Source organism: Cololabis saira, chromosome 17, assembly GCF_033807715.1.
Source record: "Cololabis saira isolate AMF1-May2022 chromosome 17, fColSai1.1, whole genome shotgun sequence".
Taxonomy (NCBI): domain Eukaryota; kingdom Metazoa; phylum Chordata; class Actinopteri; order Beloniformes; family Belonidae; genus Cololabis; species Cololabis saira.
The window spans coordinates 24,166,942-24,188,546 of record NC_084603.1 but is presented as its reverse complement, the minus strand read 5'-3'; the positions used below and the strand labels follow the sequence as shown (position 1 = coordinate 24,188,546).

Below are 21,605 nucleotides of genomic sequence, written 5' to 3'. Positions count from 1 at the left end.
AAACATAGGGGCCAACCACTCATATGTGCTGTATTGTAAAGTGCAGATTCTTTGGTATAAACATTAGATAGATGATATTCATAAATATATTACATTTAATGGACTAATATTCCTTTAGAACCAAATTTACCAGGAAATACATGCAATTGGAAAAGATCAAACAGATGTTCAACTATATCTTTTAAAGCTTTGTAAATATGATTTAATTACAACAAGATCCTTCATTCCAATGCGGAAAATCCTTTAAGTGAACACCTGATTCAACATGACAGGATGCAGCACATTTTCTCACCAGAGAGAGAATCAACATCATGTCTAGTGTTTTACTGTCCTTGTTTTATCTTGTACAATCATCGATGCTGTGATAAAGATAATAACCACTAACGGGAAGAGAAGAGTCGGTGCAGGAAAAGTGAGACCTATTTCCTTCTGCGATGAAGTTGTGACCTCTCAAGGGTGTACCTTACCTTTCTCTTGAGGACACCTGGATGGGTTATAGCTGACGCCTGTCAGGATTGAAGTACAGGGAATATTAATTCATGCAAATGTGAGTCACTTTTCAGTTAATGTGAAACTGACAACAGCACAGATTATTGTAAACTTTGTTCATGTATTAATGCACATTAAATAAAGCATTTATGTGTAAATAAAAGCATCCGTCCTCTCTGACCTTTATGGTTTTGATTTAATGGCTTCTTGGAGATCATTAAACAAAATATTTCTGAATCCATGTGGTGGTTATTAAATCACTTTGTGAGAGGTAAATGTGTCCCATTATGATTGAGAGACTTATGAGAGATCATGATAATCCGATTTGAACTTCAAAGTTGGGATAACATAATGCTCAGAACAAAAATCTTACAAATAAGAAAATACTGATTATTTGACATGTGCAAATTGATTAAAATGTTATTTTGATTTAGTGAATCAGTAGGCCTATTGGCCGTAATGTATCTGTAACATTGTCTCAATTTGGTGCATTAGGAAACATTTGCTAATTACATTCATTATCTTTGGTATTTATTCATAAACCAAACATAATGAACAAATACCCCTCTACTCTTTTATATCGCCCCATTCATTAAATCCCACCCCACTTACGGTTCCTAATATGAACATAGAAACTCGAGAAATTTCAAAGAGTGGAGTTGATGCTCTGCTATTCTCATCAGTGTTCAGTTACTATGGACTTAAAAACCAAAAACACCCTTAAAGGTCAACATCAGCTCTGTTTATTATAGTTAATCAGGTGTGTGTTTCTCATGCACAGCGATGACAGAGTAATATATCACGATATTTGGTGCCATCAGCAAGTTTATGGGCGTTATAACAAGTCCGCTGCTGAGCATATAAGCTGCTACGTTCAGCACCTGAAGCAAGCTGGAAGGAAGACAGACTCACCATGTGGACTCTTCTGTTTCTTTGCAGCGTTCTTGCCACACACGGAGTCACAGGTACTGCTCACTCACTTCTATGTTGTTCCTTTCTTTTGTTTCTTTTATGTAAACCATCACCATTCAATGTCTTGTGTATATATATATTTCTTACTCTTTATATGATTCATGTGTTTTGATATTTTATTGTTTTTTTTTGTAATCTATCAGGATGGAGGACAACTTGGGGTTATGATACTGCTACTGCAGGTAGGGAAACCATCAAAAAAAATTATATTTCATCTGTGTAGTTTGCCCTGCGATATGTGTCCCTGTGATGGACTGGTGACCTGTCCAGGGTGTACCCCTGCCTTTTACCTGTAATGAGCTGGGATAGGCTCCAGCAGACCCCCGTGACCCTGCAAAGGATAAAGCGGGTATAGATAATGGATGGATGGATGTGTAGGTTGCCTTACCCTCTATTTTTGAGGTTTGATATAATATTGTCATTTATCGTTCTTACATGTTTTTCTTTAGCTGTACGTTGTGGTGTGCACCTGTATAGCAGCAATGGCAGTTTATACAGCCCCAATTATCCAAACAACTACCCATTCAATGTCTTGTGTATATATATTTCTTACTCTTTATATGATTCATGTGTTTTGATATTTTATTGTGTTTTTTTCTGTAATCTATCAGAATGGACAACTTGGGGTTATGATCGTACTACAGGTAGGGAAATCATAAAAAAAAATTATATTTTTCATCTGTGTAGGTTGCTTTACCCTCGATTTTTGAGGTTTGATATACTATTGTCATTTATCGTTCTTACATGTTTTTCTTTAGCTGTACCTTGTGGTGGGTACCTGTATAGCAGCAGTGGCAGTTTTTACAGCCCCAATTATCCAAACAACTACACAAACAATGCAATCTGTACCTGGTACATTAGAGCAGGCCAACACACTCGCTTGGAGTTCTCAAATGTAAAGTAAGTGAATACTCTGTGTGTGTGTGGGTTACATTACAAACTACTTTTACTGGGTGTATTATTATTGATTACTCAAAACTAAATATTTCGTTTTGTTCTCATCACAGCCTTGAGTGCGATTTTGACGACATTTTTGTCTATGATGGCCCTTCAACTTCAAGCCGGCTTCTGGGGAGATATTGTTCATCACGCAAAACTGTCTTCTACTCTACTGGTTATTATTTAACTGTGCGCTTCAGAAGTGATCATTCTATCACCTACTCAGGATTTCGTGCTAACTACAATATAGGGGGTACGTCATCTGTGACACTATCTCAATAACCTCTGGGAAGTTCTCGCAGGGAAAAAAAGTAATTTGAGCAATGATGATTCTTAGTAGTTTTGTTTTTTCTTCTTTTCTACTGTGCAGCAACTTCCAGTCCAGGAACAGATATGACAACAGGTTGGTTAATGTCTCTATTGTCAAGCAACAGCTCAAACAAATGTTTCTATTATAGAATATGTAGAAGCTTGGTTAAAGTTGTATGCTCCTGAGTTATCTATTTAGGGCCTGATGTCTTACTTGAAATAATTCTAAAAATGATTTTATCCTCAAGTGCGTTCACATCCTTCTGCTAACAGATCAGTCTTCATGTCGATACAACTGCGGTTATTCCGTGGGAAGCTGCTCCTGCAGAAGCAACTGTGAATACTATGGCAACTGTTGCAACGACTACTACTGTAAGTACCGTACCATACACATACACATACACATACACATACACATACACATACACATACACATCCCGCTGCCTCAACAGCGCGCAGTCCATCACCAGAGACAACACCCATCCTGCCCACCCATCCCTAAGACAAACAGACTCAAAGACAGTTTATTCCCCAAAGCCATTACCTTCCTAAACACGCATCTGACCACCATCACACGGAAATCTTCTGGGCATTAAATACTTCTTGAATCTTGCCATGCAAAGGTGAATACATTATGATCACAGTTTCTAAGAACACAATTCTCAAAAAATCTTTTTCAAACAGCCTACTGTCCAGCAACAACGGTGGCAACAACAGAACCAGCCACAGGTAGGATTCTCAATGTGGAAAAATTAGTCACAAAAAAAGTAAAGCACAATAAATGATTCAAATGTTTTCACATCCCCTTAAGACACAACTCAGCCCTCATGTCGATACAACTGCGGTTATTCCGTGGGAAGCTGCTCTTGCAGAAGCAACTGTGAATACTATGGCAACTGTTGCCCTGACTACTACTGTAAGTGGCAAATTGACAACATCACCAGCTTTTGCATTTGCAGTGCTCATGCACACATGCAATTGTTATATTTTCCTGAAGATGCACAACAAACAGCCTGTGTACTGTGTATTTCCGGTAACAGTTACAAAGACAACATTGACTTAATTCTTCTTCTCTCTCTCTTACAGCCCACTGTGGTCGGACAACTGATGTGCCTACCACAGGTATGACACTCCTCGATATGCTCCATGAGAAGTAATATAATACACACGAGCTACTTAAATGATTGAATAACAATTTAGAAAAACCGAGGCACTCAAGGAGATAGAAAAAAGTGCCTCGGTTTTTCTAAATTGTTATTCAATCTTTTTTGATCCCCATGCCGAACAGCACCTGAAGTATACTTTTTTTGTTTATCACACCCAGCAGCACTCCATGCATTTGTAGTTAGCTACTTAAATGGTCTAACAAACCTCTTTCCCACAGCTCAGCCCTCATGTCGACGCAACTGTGGTAGTCACATGGGAAGCTGCTCTTGTTCAAGCTCTTGTCGATACAATGGCAACTGTTGCTATGACTACTACTGTAAGACACAAATTAATCATATCACCAATTTCTGCATTTGCATATCTCCTCAACAAAAGCAGTTTTTATGTTTTCTCACAGATGTAAGTCAAAATTAATGTGCTCTCTTTTTCTCTCTCATACAGCCTACTGTTATTGGACAACTCCGCTAACTACAACTCCCAGTTATCAGACATGTATGAAAAAAACATCTCAACAACCTGTATGTGAAAGAATTGAATACACTACTACTTAAATGGTCTAACACACTTCTTTCCCACAGCTCAGTCCTCATGTCGAGGCAACTGTGGTTATCACATGGGAAGTTGCTCTTGTTCAAGCTCTTGTCGATACAATGGCAACTGTTGCCACGACTACTACTGTAAGTACCACAACAGACAAAACGATACACATACTATAACACACACACATAGTTTCCAAAGAAGTAACGCTCAACATGTCTTTCTCGAACAGCCTACTGCGCAGCCACAACACCCGGTAAGATGCTCAGGGTGCAAAACTGTGTCCTTTTAGGTTATAGTTTACGGTACTGACTTGTTATCCTCCTTCACTAGAACCATGTGGAGGATCACTTTTTGGCTCCGGCACATTTTCCAGCCCCAACCATCCCAACTACTACAATGACAATGCCTACTGTGTTTGGCACCTCAGATCTGCACATGACCAAAGAATCTTCCTAGCCTTCACATACCTGCAGTAAGTTGATAAAGGAAGAATTAGGTGCAAACTGCACAGTGCAAAAAGGGGAAATTAGCTAACATTACATGCCAAACTCAAGACTATTATTAATCTTGGAATTAAGTTTGATCTTCCGAATAGTATCACCATTAAATAATTATTTCACCATTTTAAATGAATTAATATTTTTATCTTTTTCACAGATTGGAGAACTGCTGCAACTGCGACTACATTTCAGTGTACGATGGGCCATCTGTTGGTTCAAGACTTTTGGGGAAAGTGTGCAACGACAGTCTGAGCTCTTTCTCCTCGTCTTCCAACCACATGACTGTGGTCTTCCGGAGTGACAGATCTGTGGTTGGCCGAGGATTCAGTGCTGAGTTTTTAAGCTCTCTGAAACCCAACGCAGGTATATTTGACTGTGTGTTTAAGAGAAGACGTTTTAAATTTCAGTTTAGGTATACTGCAGGTTTCTTACGGACCGACGAGTTCAATTATGTAGACAAAACATCAGAATATTCTAGCCTGTACAACTTAACATTTTACATGGGATGTGATTATCTTTTACCAATTTTCATGAAAGCTGTTTCAGTAAAAACCCCATCATAGTGGTACTACAGGATATAAATAAATCAATCAATCTGACAATACCAAAGTCAGTTGCTTTTATTATCTGGAAAACCAAAATATCTTGACTTATTTAGTGGTTGATGAAATATTTCAGCCGTGACCAAAGAGGTAGGTGGAACTGTGGTTGTTGTAAAGTGTCAAAAATAATCTTCCATCAGGTCGAGTTGACTGCTCCGCAGACAAGATGAACATTGTGATTGAAAGATCGTACCTGAACTCTTTGGGTTACGACGGCCACAGCTTGTACCTCAACGACCCGCACTGCAGACCACAGGTTTCCAGTTTCCAGGTGGTTTTCAGTTTCCCCCTCAACACTTGTGGCAACATTAGACAGGTAGGCAACTAATCAACTTCTGAAAATAATGAATATCCAATACTGTCCAACAATGCCCACCTAAAGTATTGTGATAATTGTGATGCACATACAATTCTTTAAAAAAAAAAAAAAACCTTCTACATTCAACAGTTTGTCCATGGCAGAATCATGTACACCAACAATGTCCGTGCATACCCCTCCCACTCTGGAGAGATCATACGGCAATCCCACCTCAAGATGAACGTCACCTGTGTAATGGACCAGGACTCTGTATCCCAGATTATGTATGTTGTCCGTAACTTAGAAAACAGCACCATCACTGGTTCTGGCAGATACAATACCAGCATGGCTTTCTACAAAACAAGAAGCTTCTATGATAAGGTGTGTTTGAGTAATGAAGGGGTGATGGTGCAGAACTTTCCTACTGGAAACAAAGAACTGATATCTTGCTTCCACTCATTCAGGTGACTGAGGATCCGTACGAGGTAACACTCAACCAGAGACTGTTTGTCCAAGTGCAGCTGAGAAGGCGTGAGAGCACACTGCGGCTCTTCATTGACACTTGTGTGGCCTCTCCGTCACCGTTTGATTTCAATGACAGAGCTTACTACTTAGTTCGTGACGGGTGAGATGAGTGTATCCGATTTATTTCTGCATGATCTGCTCTGTGTGTCTGTTCTTGAACTTAAGAGCATGGTGGAATTTGTCTGTTTCACCGTCAGATGTAAGGCTGATAGCACCTACTACCCCATAAGTAGCAGCACCCCATCTTTGGCCCGGTTCGAGTTTAAGGCCTTCCAGTTCCTGCGAGCCACAGATTCAGTGTACATCCGGTGCAAGGTCCTGATTTGCCCCGTTACAGACCACAACTCCCGCTGCAGCCGTGGCTGCAGCAGACGCGCAGCCAGAGACGTTCAGTCCGAACACGACAGCCACACTCTGGTTGTGGGCCCCATTAAGCTCAAAGGTCAGAATGAAATGAACAATGTTTCGATAAACAGTTTTGACATGTTTCTAGGCTGGAAGATGAACGACAGTCACACAATTTTTTTTTATTTTCCAGAGTCGGAGAAAAAGGAGGAAGGGACTGAAAAGCAAAATGAGGCTTAACTTGATACTGCAGTGACATGCTCCAGTAAACCTTCTGTTCTCTTCATTAAAACACTGCTCTGTTATTCTCATCATTTCCTTCCTCTTATATTACTCAATTAAACGCATCCTCAAAAGATCTGTCTGTGTTTGTGTACTTCATTACACCACACTCACCTTACCATTAAATTTGACTTCTATTAACTTGTGTTTTTGACACTGGGGGAAAAGAAAACAAAACATGAAGCTGAGTTAGAAAACACTTTACTTATAAATTAGTCAATTTAAACCATCTCACAATAAAATGATCTGCCGTTTCATTTCAAAGAGAATGCCAGAAGGCTTTAACATTCACCGTTACTCACAAATCTACGACACAAACAAAAATAAGGCAGCCATTACTGGATATCCCAATTACTGATAAGTATGGTAACAAGGAGGTGCTTCATAAAACAGTAAATATTTCCTCCACACATGTTGCTATGCAACAGACAACATTACCCAAGACAAAAGACAACCTTGCTAAAGTAGCACATCTTACTGCAATACAATTTGATTTTTTTTTTTTTGACACTGAACATCTATCCAATTATTCAGAATACAATACTGGGTTAAATATTCAGGAAAGAACTGGGCTCCGTCTGATCAATGTGATCACAAAGTGTGAGTCACCACAAAGTTTGAAAGTTGCATCTTCAGTACTACGTGGCAATTCTGAGGGGGGATACGTTTACATGAAACACAAGACTTTGTGATTCTGTTCCGAACAAAGATGCTCCATATTAAAATAACTTGATCCAATCTCATGTTAAACAGGATAAAACCCTTTAAACCAAAGCTCTTTTAACATGGTCAGTTACCTTGTTATCGGTATTGTAGGTCACTGCATGGAGGAACTTTAAATGACAGAACAAAAGCAGCTTATTGACCCCCCCCCCAAAAAAACACCAAAAGCAACGTTGGCCAGGTTTTACTGCTGATGCAACAGACACAGTACAGCTGGCATTGCCTCTAGTTTCTTAGCAGCAGTCTTGAAAAACAATTTTGGCAATATTTATTTTTAAAAAAAGAAAAGAAAAACATAATATAGCCAACATGGTAAAACTACAGTAATTTTTTTTAAGGTTTTGGGTCTAGCTATTGTACACTAGTCTTTGAATTAACAGTCCTCTCCAACTCAGAAACATAAGAAAATGACTGTCAGGCACTGCAAAAAATAGTAATAATGCACCAAGTTAGGAAATAACTTCAACAAGGCTTAAGTGAGATCACCCAAGGCCAACTCCAAGTTTAAATCAGAGCATAAGTAGATGTAGTTTCAGGACTGTTTGCGAATTAATTTGTGACCCACTTGGATCCACAAACAACTAGTTCCCTTATTGTCTTTGTTTCCCTGTATTCATGTAACCACTTCACAGGAAGTATTAACGACTTTTGTCCAGGTTTAAGTTATTCAACACCCAGACCTGTGTAAATACATCTATCAAAGACAGAGCTACATAAAAGGCCAAGAGAAAAACCCATAAATAAAACTATCCAGTAACTGTCCAGTAAAACATCTTTCAAAGTTTTCCTTGCTCGGCCTTTACTTGTGCTGGCCACGAGCAAAGTGGCAGGCAAAGTCATACTTGCTCTTGCACTTGTGGCCGCAGATGTTGCACTGGAATGGGTTTTCGTATCCATGGCAACCCATGTGGATGGTGAACAGGATGTTGTCTGGGAAGAATATGTCACAGTGCTGGCAGTGATGAAGCATGTGAGGGTCCTGAAGTGGGGCGGACATGCCGGGCGCCGGTGTGCTGGGCTGGCTGTTGGAGATACTGGGAGTGCTCATGTGCCCACTGTGATCGCTGCACGGTCCGCCTCCAGGACTGCAGTTACTGTGCGCAGGAGCCCTGGGTTCTGGGGTGACTGGAGATGAGGAAGAAGCATGAGCCATGCTGGCTGTGACAGCCACGGGAGCTGTGGCGGGATGCGGCTGCTGGATGAGGAAAGGTTTCTCATCCACAACAGACTCTGGAGACATGGGGGGCTGACTCTGGGTCTGGGACTCAGATGGGAGACTCGCCAACTGGCCTGCCAACGTTGACAACTGGTTCAAGGGGTTGTCCATGACCATATCGAGACGATGGTGATTTTGATTTGTGGATAGTCCATCCTCGACTGCTCGACTTTGACCGTCATAGGTCTCCTGACGTAAGTGGGGCAGCTCATGGGAGAAGTCGTTCACATTGTCAGCCTTGTGCACCACCATAGAAGGGGGGCTAAAGTTGACAAGGAGCCGTCGGCCATAGCCCAATGAGCTAGCTTTTTTCTGTAATACACTCAGCATTTTCTTGTGGGAAAGTGCGCGGGCGCCTTTCATTGGTAGAAGTTTGTGACGCCTGCGTCTATGGTGTGACAAGTTGCTACGGTCGCTGCAGCGGAAGGAGCACAGCTCACACTTGTAGGGCTTCTCGCCTGTGTGCGATCGCATGTGGGCCTCCAGGTGCCGCTCATAGGCTGAAGCAAATGGGCAGAGGTGGCAGCGATGAGGTTTTTCTCCTGTTTGTTTGATGAAAAAGATACATCAATAATAAGGAAAAAATAACACAATCTTGTCAGTATTGTGATTCCCAATTCATTAAATTCAGCATTTTGTGTAACAAACCAGGGAGCATGCATGCCTCTGCAAACTTAAGTGAAGTGGACTCAAAATAATAGACTCCACTCTGATATATTAAAGCCTAAAACTTTGTGATAACTTACTACACTAAATGCATGAAAAATTCTGCAATTTATCGCACAGAGAGACCAAAAGCTAAAATTGTTATCCAAATATACTTCTAAAGCTTGCTTAATTAGGTCTTGTGTTGGAAATACAACAGCACAATCCTCTACAGATCAACTACGAACACTTACCCGTGTGAATTCGGATATGTTCAATGAGCCGTGCAGTGCCTCTGGTGGCATAGTTGCAGTAGCGGCACTTTAGCTTCCCATCATAGGTCCTCTCAAAACCATCCACCAAGATCCCAGAGTTGTCCTCCAGGGACATGTCCACTGAGGGGTGATCCAGCCCATTCTGACTGCAGTCTGCAGGCAGCATTTTAGCAAAATTAACTGCAGACATAAATTAAACAACACTGATGTGTATTATTTGTGAATAATGTAGCTTTTCTTTTCTACATTTGTTTTCACAACAAAAAAACAAGAATTGCACTTAAATGTGATTGTGAAGTTTATAATAAACAACACTTTTGTTATTTAAGCAAAACAGCAGCAACAAAGATTACAAAATGTTCCTGTTGGGCAGAAAAAAAAAAACTATGGCCAGTAATGACAAAAAGTTCAAACTATTTCAGTTGTACTTGCAACACACACACAGACACACACATCCATTATAGTTGTCAAATACTTTAATCCAAAGACACTCATAAATGAGTAATTCATTTGGATAGTCTTGTGAGGTTCAGGCTCTTTCCCAGGGTCGTCTCATGATCCCAGCAAACTTCAGAAAGTTCCAGGAAGAGTTTGTATCCTGTTCCAAATTTATTTAATTTTAATTTAATTTATTTAATTTAATGGCTTACACTTATATAGCCGCTTTCCAGCTGTACTCCTACAGCCCCAGAAAGGTTTACACTGTAGACATTCACCCACACATTCACACACCGGTTGTTGGCAGAGCTGCCATACAACGGTACTGGCCTGACAACCGGGAGCAACCGGGGGATTCAGTGTCTTGCCCAAGGACACTTTGGTGGACACAGGAGGAACTAGGGCTCGAACCACTGACATTCAGGTTCATGGGCGAACGCTCTACCAACTGAGCCACCTTCACCCCCATTTAAAAATGTGGGGGGAAGTGTAAAAATATAAATCACCCATAACAAAAACAGCCCAAATGATGTAAAACATTTGCATTTTTGACAATATGAAGCTGAAACTCTTAAAAGGGTTAAAACAAAGTGACACGAGTTGCATCTTTTGTTCTTGAACATGTTTCACCTAATAGCCTCAAGAGCTTTATCAGTTCAAAAGCCTTTTCTTTTTCCATTTGTGAACTGACAAAGTCTTCAGGATAGAGATGTCTTCAACTGAATAAAAAAGGAATCCAATTACCTTGTTTTAGGCATTTTAAAGTTACCATGGCCTGGATGACTGAGAATCTACATGAGTGTATAAAGCTCCAAATGTGACCCTGGTTGCTTAAAATTAGGTTGTTGATGTTTGAAACACACGTCAGTCACCTTTGAGCTAGATATTGACTGTTAAAATCTTTAGTCGGTGCTCAAAAACTTTTGGCCTGAAAGTAATAAGGATGATTATACTTGGTTACTACTGCTCTCAAAGAGAGTATTTGTGGAAGTAACAGTGCACTCATGTACTAAATCGCACTACACCAAACCATACCTGTCAAGTCTCCCGTTTTGGCCGGGAAATTACCGTATTTTAGCCTTCTTTCCCACCCTCCTCCCGGAGGGAGTATTTTCCCGTAAATTTCCCATTTTATAATATAATTATTTTTAAACTCCAAACTGAATTGTCACTAGCCTCGTGAGAACTGCCACCTGCTGTAGTCTGGGTGGCAGTTCTCGCGAGGTTAGTGGCGACAACGGGAACAAATCAGATAGATGGATGTCACTAGAGAGAAGGCATTTCTGCCAAAAAAGCTTAGACTTCATATAAATATCTCTAAAAATGGGAAACCGAATTTACTTTCCTAAAGAGCAGCAGGATGGGGCTCAGTTACCCGTTCTGAAAGATATAACAGCTAGAAACATGCGTCTGTATCAGTCATGAAAATGACAAATTAAAAGAAAATGTAAATGTTTCACTTGAAGACAATCTTCAAAACTGAAAATATTAAAAATAAACAAATGTGCTTCAATTCCCTTTTGTGTTTTAATTTAGGCTCTATTATAGGAATTACATACATAGGAAGTACACAGCATTTCAGTGTCTATCAGATTCTGAGTACATAATTGTAGTCTGTAAGTGGTTGACAGGTAGTTATTTTAGATTTGTTGTAAATCCGTCTTAAAATGTAAGATACTGGACCTCGGTTGGGCTGGTTGGACAGCGGCAGAACATTTCCTGTATTTTCAAATAAACTTGACAGGTATGCCCCAAACGCATAGTATTTTACCCCACAGCTGCTGGTTACCTGCAGGCAGCTCGTCTGCCTCCTTGACTCCGCTGACAGAGCCTGATATCATGTTGACATGCTGGGTCTGCTGGCTCAGATACTCCTGGAAATCCTTCACAAAGTCCAGCGTGTCCGGCTTTTCCTCCCCCATTGGAAAAAAGTCACCGTTTTACACTGTTAAGAAAAAAAGGAGGGGGGCGTAAGAACGTGACTAAAACACTGAAATGTCCTAAAAATCTGTTTAGTAGCCACATTTGCGGGGAAAGACCCCCAAGTATTAAGAGTAGTAGCTTATACTCACCTCCTCGAGGACAAACAGCCGGCAATTATCACCGGTTTTATCGGGTTAGGGGCCGTTTGGTGGCGATCCAGACACAAAGACGGGATAACCCTGGAGGAAAATAAGCAAGAAGCAGGAAAGTGACACAGCTCGTCCCCGCTGCAACTGAAAAGCGTCATGTTGTTGCCAGACACGCGGCTCACCTTAGCTCACCCGGGGAAGAGCATCTTTGTCACCAGCAACGCCCCAAAACGCCCAACACAGGGTTATTTACGGCTGAGAAAGTCCTCAGGAGGTGTGCGCCTGTTACATATACATGTGCTTTGCATATACAACCCCTTTCTTTAACGCGATGATTTTCAAGAGAAAGGGAAAAAAAAGCCAGCAAAATCAAAACAATTAGCCAGCCAATACGGGTTAAAGTTCACTCCCTGTGCGTCGCTGAAAAGTGTCCGCGACGAAGGTTCCACTGTTTAAAACAACAATCAACAACATGAAGGAACGTTTTGGGTGAGGAAGTGTCTCATATATTAAAATAAACAGATGAAAAACACTGCTATTTAACATAGAAAAAGAAACAGAAACAGAAATGTTTGGCAAAAAGACAGAATACAACCAAATATAATTTGCTAATTATTTTTGTCCGACAAACAACAAAAAGAATAAGCAAATTAAATTGTAAATCTATAGACAAACTTAACTTGTGTATCTCAGTTGAAAGATATTTTGTACAGAAATATATCTGCATGTCCATTTTATGTCTTATTTTGTTCGCTTCATGTCTTGCACCGTCATACTTTTATCAATTTCTTTGTTACTCCTTTTGGTTGATTTTTGTCACAGCTTTGCTTCACTTCTCTGTGCTCATTGTGTATTTTTTTCATCTTTAGTTTTAGATATATTTTTCATAAATTCATATTTTCTTTCGAGTCTAATTTTGTTCATCTTGTGTCTCTGGTATGCATAAACTACTCCAGCCTATTTATAGGATAAGAGATGTAGCCCCTCTAACACATTTTTTTTTCCATACATACAACAACAAATTGGCTGGTAAAATCTGAATAGTATAGACTTTTGGAACTGAAGATGTCATAAATTCTTGATGTGAAAACTCAATTGTTGCAGTGTATTATTATCCAAAAGAAAGAGAGACAGAAGAAAAAGAACTGGATTCATAAAGTGTCAGATGAAACATGTATTTTATCTTCACAAAGTCCTCCCCCATCCTGTCATCCTGATTTTTCTAACCTGGACTGGAATTGACCTTTTTCTTAATCTCTTGTGTATAAATAGGTCATTAACACAGACACTGTTTCTTTGTGCAAAAAGCGGATTAATATTGAAAACAATAATTCAAATAATGTCTAAATGCATGATACACCCACCTAGCTTCGAATGAAATTAACTAATAGCCTGTCTGCTCACAATTGTGACATGACACAATACAGCTTGTAATTATGCTCAAGTGGCAAATGAAGCACAACAACTGCTATACTTACAGACCGTATTGGCTTGTTCATTCATGTTTTATCGTGATCAATAATTTACCTGTAAACTGGGAGTGAAGATCACGTTGCCCTATTTGTGTCAAACTTTTAGAAAAACTACTGAGGAGTAGATGATAAATGACCAATTAGAGAGAGAACACAATATCCTTTTACTATAATACCACTGCTACTGTCAGGACAAGAGAATTGCAGCAGTAATGTAAACCTGCTAGTGATTACCTTGCAACATGAGCCGCTCATTTTTTGCAGTCTTAACAAGCAAAGTCTTCTTTGCATTAATTAAGTTTTTGTTTTATGCGTTTGTTTGTCGTTTGAAATAATAAATAAACATTTTAGTACTTTGTTACCTATCATGGCAGCTACAATAGGACCTTAGTACAGTTGCCTGGAAAATTTAGGCACAGATAAACCATCTGGGCACTAGATGGCGCACAAACACTGGCTGTGCACAAATTCCTAGCTCAAGATTACAAGAGGATCACGCAGATTGGGGGTATCACCGTCAGCCTTCATCATCTAGGAGGAGCTTGTACAAGACCCAAAGATCAGCAGAAGACATGACAGTCGACCTCGTCAGTTGAACCATGACCACTGGAGCAGCCAGTTACATCACCCACTCACAGCCTGCTCACACTAACGTTATTTTATTGCAATTTAATTATGCTCAGGTTTCTACTGGGACCTGACCTAGTTGAATAATTTACACACAACCATGACGATTTGTGGACACCGAAAGATAAAGTGCAAACTCCTCCATGCTCTCATTTGTTTCATTAGTTTAGTTTTAAATTCCTACCATGTAAACGATTGATTTGCTACTCTTGTATTGGATTTAGAATATCCTAGAGTTAAAAACAATGTCGCCATTTGTTAAAAGAAATGAGTCATTACAGCTAAAAATACTAAAGTGGAATATTGGGTCAGCTGTAGTTTTGCATTCATGACGTGTTCACTTGATGATACATTAAGTTTTTCTGCAACAGGGCCGCTGCATTAAACCGACAGTGGGTCATTGTCTTATTCGGGCCAGCATTGCATCTAGTGTGTGACTTCCTACAGTAAATATCAATTATGTTATGTAAAAACCTGACTTCAAAGTTCTTGTCGTTCATATTTGTAATGCATCATTATAACGATCATTGTACTAACCAGATACATTTGCAAACCTGTGACAAGACTCACTGGTGCAGCCTTCCTGGTTGGAAGGGGGAGAGAACCTGATTAAAGGTCTGAGTGGACATTTGAACTGTGGGCTGTGATGTCATAAGGAAGATGGGATTATGTGTGTGGGATCAGAGGGGTGTTTGGGGCTATTGTGGATATTTACGGATTTTTATGGTGTAAGTAAATAATTGTCTTTTGATAGAAGTGTTTTGTAGTAAGATGATAAATGGATGCAATGAATTTTAAACAGAATATGTATTTTGAATAGTTAATTAATTTTTGGGAGTAATGTGCAATGGACTAGTCCAGGTAGGTGAATACCTGGCCAGGTGTGGGTTTGAGAGATTTTTTTTTTCTTTTTGTTTGGTCTGAGGCAAGTGTGTCGATAGGCCAGAGAAACCATGGAATGACAGAATTGAGGGTTATGAATTCAGTTTAATTATTGAAATTAAGTTGCAGTTTAAGTTTAATTAGTGATTGATTAGATTTGGAATAGGTTTTGTTCTTGTTTTTTTTTTAAGAACTATGAATTAATAAATCAATCTTGCCATATATATTAAAAAAAAACCCTACCACTGCCTCCAGTTTATCAACTCGGCTAGCTTGGCCACAATCATTTGGACACATTTTAAAATCAAACGTGCCATTCTAGAAATTCAGTCTAGTCTGATTTAAATATATAATTGCTTAGCATGCTCTGAAGGTTTGGTCTGAGCTTTACCATATGTATCTGAACAACGAGTGAGTATGTATAGAGTCTTACTCATTGCCACACGTTGAAGATGCTCGTGGACAGCACCTGTTTTTGAGAAGCTTGCAGGGTTATCCACTTGCTCTGAGTCACATCCAAAAAGGACTGAATGAAAAGGTTCCCTTCTCTTCTTAATCGCTTGATTTACAGGCCATTTGTCATTCAACACCACACAAGACAATTCATTTGTTCCTCCTTTCCTGAAAGAAATGGGAATTTAATTTAAACAAGGTCTTAAGCACTTTTTTAAGACTTGGTGTCATTTGTTATGCTTGTGTAAAAAGCAGCATGAGAGATCCCCCTTCTGGAAAAGCTTTCTAATCCCAGACAAGTGCAGCCATAGTAACGGCAGACAGCAGCCTCTTGGAGGCGGAAAGGTGAAAAGGTGTAGTTGGACAAAATGTATTCTTCTTTGACTGAGACTGTTTCTTTCTTGAGGTCTCCTGCTCCACGTGGAGTATTTGAAAAAGAACTGAGAGGTGGGGGATAGGATAAAGGAGGTATATATTAAGCTTTTCTTTCCTCTCACCACTTAATTTCCTTGCAGACGCGCCTTGCAGCGTTGTAATGAATGTAATTGCCGCCTTTGATGAGAATGCTATTATCTGGATCACACTTTACACGGGCAAACAAGGCTGGCCCTCCCTCCACCGTCACCTCCCATTTAACTAAGCAGTCAGACCCCCCAATTGTGCAGGGAACAAGTGGCTTTTCATAAAACCAGCGTGTCGCTCTTGATTGGTGAGGCTTGGAGCCGGCTACATGTGGACAAAGGATAGATTAGATGTGATATTGGCACACCAAAACCCCCATTTCCTTGATTAATTTCCTGCACGGCTCACAGAAAGGTTCCACTCTCTCCTTGCTGAATTCTATTGCTCCTTGAAAGACAAACTCTCATCATTTGATAGATGTGGCAACTCAGTGGACAGACAGACATTTTATTGACCGGAGTTTGACCACAGCTGCCTGGGTTTCAGGAGGGAATGGCACAAAAAGAGAAATGTTTCACTTTAGCATGAGAGGATGAGCTTATATTTTTCTCATCAAAACACACAAGCACACAAATGAGATTGTTCACTCATTTTGTCTATCACACACCCACACAGGCACCAGCTTGATAATAGCAGCACACCGATAAGATGAAACTACATGAGGCAATGCCTGATAAAGCTCCTGTCACCTTAGAAAGTCTAAGTGTGTTGTCTTGAATACCTTATTTCCGTATTGAAGCGCCTCTCAACAAATCCAGACAATATTCCAAACAGGCTGAAAAATCGAGAACAATCAAATACCCTGTCACAGTTGACAAATTATACTATTACTCCTCAAAGATTGTCATCCTCGAAACATATTCATAGTCATTTCTTCTTTATCTGTGAATCATTGTTCCTTTAAGCAAGCAATTCCCCAGTGATGAATTAGCAATCAATTTATCTGACTGTTGAGTTTTTAGCCTAGCTTTAAGCCACCAGCTGCATTCACTTGCAGATGCATCCACACTAACTCATGGTGTTGTTGTGGCATGACGGATGCTGGCTGCTTGACCACCTGACTCTTAAAGGTTTATACCATCAGAAACAGGTTACCATCCGGACCCAGTCACGAGCGAGAAAGAATTGGCCAATATTTTTGACTGAAGTGGCATTTTAGTAGTATTTATTTGATGGCCCCTCTACCAAAACCAGGGGCCACAAATAAAGAAGATGGTATAATAGCTTTTGACTGGCCAGCTAGCCTCCAACTTGAAATGAAGTGTCCAGCTGTGAGTTATGGTGGCCAAACGTCATTTGTACAGCCTGAAAAGTGGGGACATTTTTCTAGCTTGTCACTGTCTGACTGTAGCTCATCGTCCTGAATGAAGCGTCTGAACGCACAGTTGCCCTAATAAGAGCATTTCACTCGTGTTACAAGAAGGCTTATAATGTATTATCCTGTCTATGGGAAGATTATTTAGTGCATCACCTGGCATATCCTTAAACACCACTGGATAGCGCGTGCAATATCAACTCTCAGCTTACTCTAAGTCTGCTCACATTAAACAGTGATAAATATTATAGAATTCTCTTTTTATAGGACTCATTTTCAGCAGCAAGTCTGCTAATTATTTCCCTCATTTATTGAGTTAGTTATTTGTTCTGTATAAAATCCAACATTTGTAGAAAATGTACATTCATGTTCATAATTTTCCCTTATTTGCTTAACACGATCAGCAGTTCAAAAGCCCAAATATACATTACTATAACTATTACTATTACAAATGCAGAAATATTGGCCTTAATGATTATTAAAAAATAATGTTTATCATATCAAGGCTCAATTAATTAAACATCAGTGTGCTACTGCACTCATATGCTTTTCATTTTTTCAATGTTGCACTTAAATCAATGCCATTTTTAATTTTTAATTGCTGCATTCTTTCTTTAGTTTTAGCCTGTTTTTTGCTTTAAGTGCAATGTAAATTGGGTTCAGTTATATTTTGAAGGATTAATGCAGTAGTATGTGAAAACATACAAAACATATCTTTCTCCTGGCTTTGTCAGGAAATGTGCATTTCTTATGAATTTGATGAATTTGAACTTTAGAAAATCTGACTTCCATAGAGAATAATATTTTGTCTTGACATTTGTTTTCATGAAAATCCTTTAATAAAGAATACTACAAAGGTCATGTTTACAGCCAACGGCAGTGAAACATGATTTTGAAAATACTTTTTCTTTAGAAATTAGGATCTTTATACAATCGGATACAGCCAGATCATTAACAAAACAGGAGCCAGTTTTCCTCTCCTCCTGATCGGTTACAGCGGCTATTGAGTCTGACTAAAGAGTGGTCTGAATTGGACAGCGTTGCTAATGTGAGGGACGTTTTAGATTAATGTGGTCTTCTGCTCTTTGAGGATATTGATCAAATGCAATCTGGCCAAGAACGATTTCCCATGCTCCCCTGCTATAATGTTGATAATGTATCAACATCATGAACAAAACAGGTCCCTGTATTCCTTGGGGTACCTGCAGAATATTAAAAATAATGTTTTTAGAAATACACACACACACACAAAACAACTATAAAATCTAAAAAAATAAATGTGAAGAGAAGTTTAAATGATCAGTTTTGATCTCTATATGGATCTGCTTGAGTGCCCGAGCCGGCATCATGGAGCGGTCTGAAATTGACCGTTCTAATGGGAGAGGAGGTTTAGATTAATGAAGCTTCAGCCCTTTTGAAGGTGGATCCAAGAGAGTCGTATTTTTCTATCACACATTTCAAACAAACTCTGAATATATACAGTCCAGAATAAGGAAATGAAGAGTAGACACAGGTTAAAAGTATAGCATGGATGCTATAAAGTACCAACTTCTCACTTTAAATCCAATATTAGGGACTAGTTTTATCTATAATTATTTCTGTGAGAGAAGACAAATTAACCATATGAAAACAATTTGAAGATTGATTAATTAAAAAAGAGATGCACGGTACTCATTTACACACCACTGATTTGCATCAGCAGACAGTTTCAAAATATCAGGAAAAGTTGTACTATCACTGATGTTTTAATGACAATTGCTTGATTATTTTCTGCAAATCTAATGTTATTAGAAAAAAAATAAGGCAAAAACAAAAATATTATCATACACAAAATACATGGCCCATCAAAAGCTAAAAAATAATATACATTACACTTTAAGTTTCTTAAATAATTCAGTGATTTGTCTGCTGCAGCTGTAATTGTTTGAATGAACTAACCAATGTATCTAATTAGCTTGGAGAGAAACCACCCTTATAGCTGACATTTTTAAATTAAGAGATAACATAGAAAGCATATCAATTGCCTAAAAATTATTGGCAGCTTGATCAGGAACAATTCCCCATGTCCCCGTGCTTCTCTTTGCCCTTTTCTCTCAGGAGCAGTACTGGCATTCGATTGAGGCCCTCACTCCAGATATAGTTGAGTTAAGTACCACTGCCAAGGATGTGATTCGTTTGGCATGGGCTGCTTGTCTGCGGATTTTCTTTTTTCTTTTAGCAGAGGTACCTAGATGTGAATGAAAATGTTACCACAAGACCGGATTAAACTTGGAGTTTATCAAATTTTGATGACAATTTTTTTGAATCAGTTTTGGTGGAGCTGTTCAGGTTTCCACCTTTCCATTCACAAAATGAGTTCATGATGCCACTGTAGTGCATTTGTTCCACCTGGCTGCGCTGTGTGAAACCCATGAAGTGTAATAGTGGTGGCACATTTCATTCTGCCACTATCATGCTGACGTGCTGGGCTCAGAAGTAACAGAGACAAAGCTGCTTATGAAAGATGTGAAAGGGAACATCAATAACTCCTTGTCATTTCTGCAGACAATAAACATCAATTAGCACATTATGGTGACAGAAAGACGGCCCTTTGTTAGAGTGTCTGGCCAAAACACGTCAAGAATATGGCAACAGAATGGACAGACCCAAGTGACAAGCAAGCTAAAGGCACTGTGGATAAAGTATCACCAGGTTTGAGGCCACAGTGCAACTCCCATCATTCAATTTAGGCTCTGATCCACTATAAAAACCCTGCTGCCTTGCTTAGTAACCTGGAGGATTCACAGTTTTCTGAGGTTAAAGCTCTTGAGATCAAGCTATAAGTTCCAGATAATGCGTAGCCTACTAATCAGAGTTATTCCGGCATGATTAGCCGAGCTACTGACTGCCCCGTGTTTCCCCCTTCCGGATGTGATGACACTGTGAAAGCCAGAATATCAACACAGTGGGAGAAGAAGAAGACGACGAACAACAAAGAAGAAACCGGAAGAACACCAAAGCAAAAGTGCGTGTGGCTCCACCTAGCATCACGGAGTCGAATGCACCTCACCCTATAATCGATTGTCTTCTCGGGCATGTAAACTTGGATTTCTCTGAACCTCCAGCTTAATCCTTAGCTAGATTGTTACCAATTGCCTGATTTAAATGTGCATGTAACCACACTGCAATCTCTTTGTGAAGGTTGAAACTAGTTTGGCAAACCATAGCAGACAATGCTGTTCTGTCGTGCACTTTTTGAGTTCAAAACCTCTCAATCATTCATCTGGTTTATGGTGCAGACATTTGTTTGGGAGTTATTATTTATTTGAAAATAAAAGCTTCCTAACATAAAATCAACCGTTCTAGCAGCACAGTGCTGCAAGTTTCAGTAAAAGTAAGAACTTTCTGACAGAAGTTTCAGAACCCCCAAAAAACGAAACAGCCTCAGTCTGAAACTGTAAAACGGCATCCACTCCCTGCAGCGGCTCCGTCACTGGCTCTCCTGCAGGCATCATTAGCCAGACGATGATGGGAGCTACCTTGGCCATAATGGGAGGGTTGACTGACCCCTGACCCTGCATCGATCTGCTGGCTGTGTCCAGCTGGGCCTCCACAAACCCAGTCAGCTGGAGAGGTGTTTAAAAGCTAACGCCCTGGCTCTCATCCACTCAACTACACCCTCATTAATTACATCACTTACCTGTGACAGTGACAAACCGACGCGGCCACGCCACAGTTTATTAAGGTCACTGTATAAAGCCCAGGCCAACCCCGCATCAAAAATGTGTGTATGTGTGCTCAATGGGGAGTGAAAGACCAGAGTATAGATGCATACTCGAAGGGTAGATGATTGCTTTGTCCTGACATGTGAAGCCCTTTATTTGAAACCTTAATTTGAGTTATCTAAAAAGAAAGACACACACTTCCAATTATTTTGCACAAAGAAGAATGTGAGTATGAACGCTTGCACCACAAAGAGAAAAAAAACAACCTTTCGGACGAAGTTTATCACTGTTGTCCTTGTGAAAAACTGTCCTGGGGAAGGTTTTTGGCATGTTTTTGGATGAAATATCAAAGC

The 21,605-nt window shown here is 39.7% G+C and overlaps 2 protein-coding genes across 3 annotated transcripts; one reads left to right on the top strand and one right to left on the bottom strand.

Annotated features, from left to right (window-relative positions):
* The first annotated feature begins 1,338 nt into the window (after positions 1 to 1,338).
* cuzd1.2 (CUB and zona pellucida-like domains 1, tandem duplicate 2) lies at positions 1,339 to 7,044 on the top strand. Its single transcript, XM_061745131.1, has 21 exons — positions 1,339 to 1,454; positions 1,605 to 1,643; positions 2,073 to 2,105; positions 2,220 to 2,361; positions 2,469 to 2,653; positions 2,771 to 2,803; positions 2,983 to 3,081; positions 3,394 to 3,438; positions 3,521 to 3,625; positions 3,796 to 3,831; positions 4,094 to 4,192; positions 4,318 to 4,368; positions 4,455 to 4,553; positions 4,646 to 4,669; positions 4,747 to 4,888; positions 5,074 to 5,279; positions 5,659 to 5,834; positions 5,967 to 6,197; positions 6,281 to 6,441; positions 6,539 to 6,783; positions 6,880 to 7,044. The coding sequence occupies exons 1-21, from the start codon at positions 1,403 to 1,405 to the stop codon at positions 6,924 to 6,926; spliced, it is 2,250 nt and encodes a 749-aa protein (XP_061601115.1). The 5' UTR covers positions 1,339 to 1,402; the 3' UTR covers positions 6,927 to 7,044.
* Positions 6,872 to 12,737, bottom strand: ikzf5 (IKAROS family zinc finger 5). 2 transcript variants are annotated; one of them, XM_061745132.1, is made up of 5 exons: positions 12,520 to 12,737; positions 12,338 to 12,427; positions 12,055 to 12,210; positions 9,807 to 10,007; positions 6,872 to 9,449 (listed from the first exon to the last, which is right to left on the bottom strand). In XM_061745132.1, exons 3-5 carry the CDS (start codon positions 12,185 to 12,187, stop codon positions 8,491 to 8,493), a joined length of 1,293 nt encoding a protein of 430 aa, XP_061601116.1. In that variant the 5' UTR covers positions 12,188 to 12,210; positions 12,338 to 12,427; positions 12,520 to 12,737; the 3' UTR covers positions 6,872 to 8,490. The 2 variants fall into 2 exon arrangements, with proteins under 2 accessions (XP_061601116.1, XP_061601117.1); XM_061745133.1 differs by having other exon boundaries at positions 6,875 to 9,449; positions 9,807 to 9,980.
* Between the last annotated feature and the right edge of the window lie 8,868 nt (positions 12,738 to 21,605).

Bases quoted from the DNA above. Each gene is read 5' to 3' on its own strand.
- cuzd1.2 (XM_061745131.1), top strand. From the start codon at position 1,403: ATGTGGACTCTTCTGTTTCTTTGCAGCGTTCTTGCCACACACGGAGTC. The intron at 2,362-2,468 runs GTAAGTGAATAC...TTCTCATCACAG, and splicing joins TTGGAGTTCTCAAATGTAAA to CCTTGAGTGCGATTTTGACG. The intron at 3,832-4,093 runs GTATGACACTCC...TCTTTCCCACAG, and splicing joins AACTGATGTGCCTACCACAG to CTCAGCCCTCATGTCGACGC.
- ikzf5 (XM_061745132.1), bottom strand. From the start codon at position 12,187: ATGGGGGAGGAAAAGCCGGACACGCTGGACTTTGTGAAGGATTTCCAG. The intron at 10,008-12,054 runs GTAACCAGCAGC...TTATGTCTGCAG, and splicing joins GGCAGACGAGCTGCCTGCAG to TTAATTTTGCTAAAATGCTG. The intron at 9,450-9,806 runs GTAAGTGTTCGT...TCAAACAAACAG, and splicing joins ACATATCCGAATTCACACGG to GAGAAAAACCTCATCGCTGC.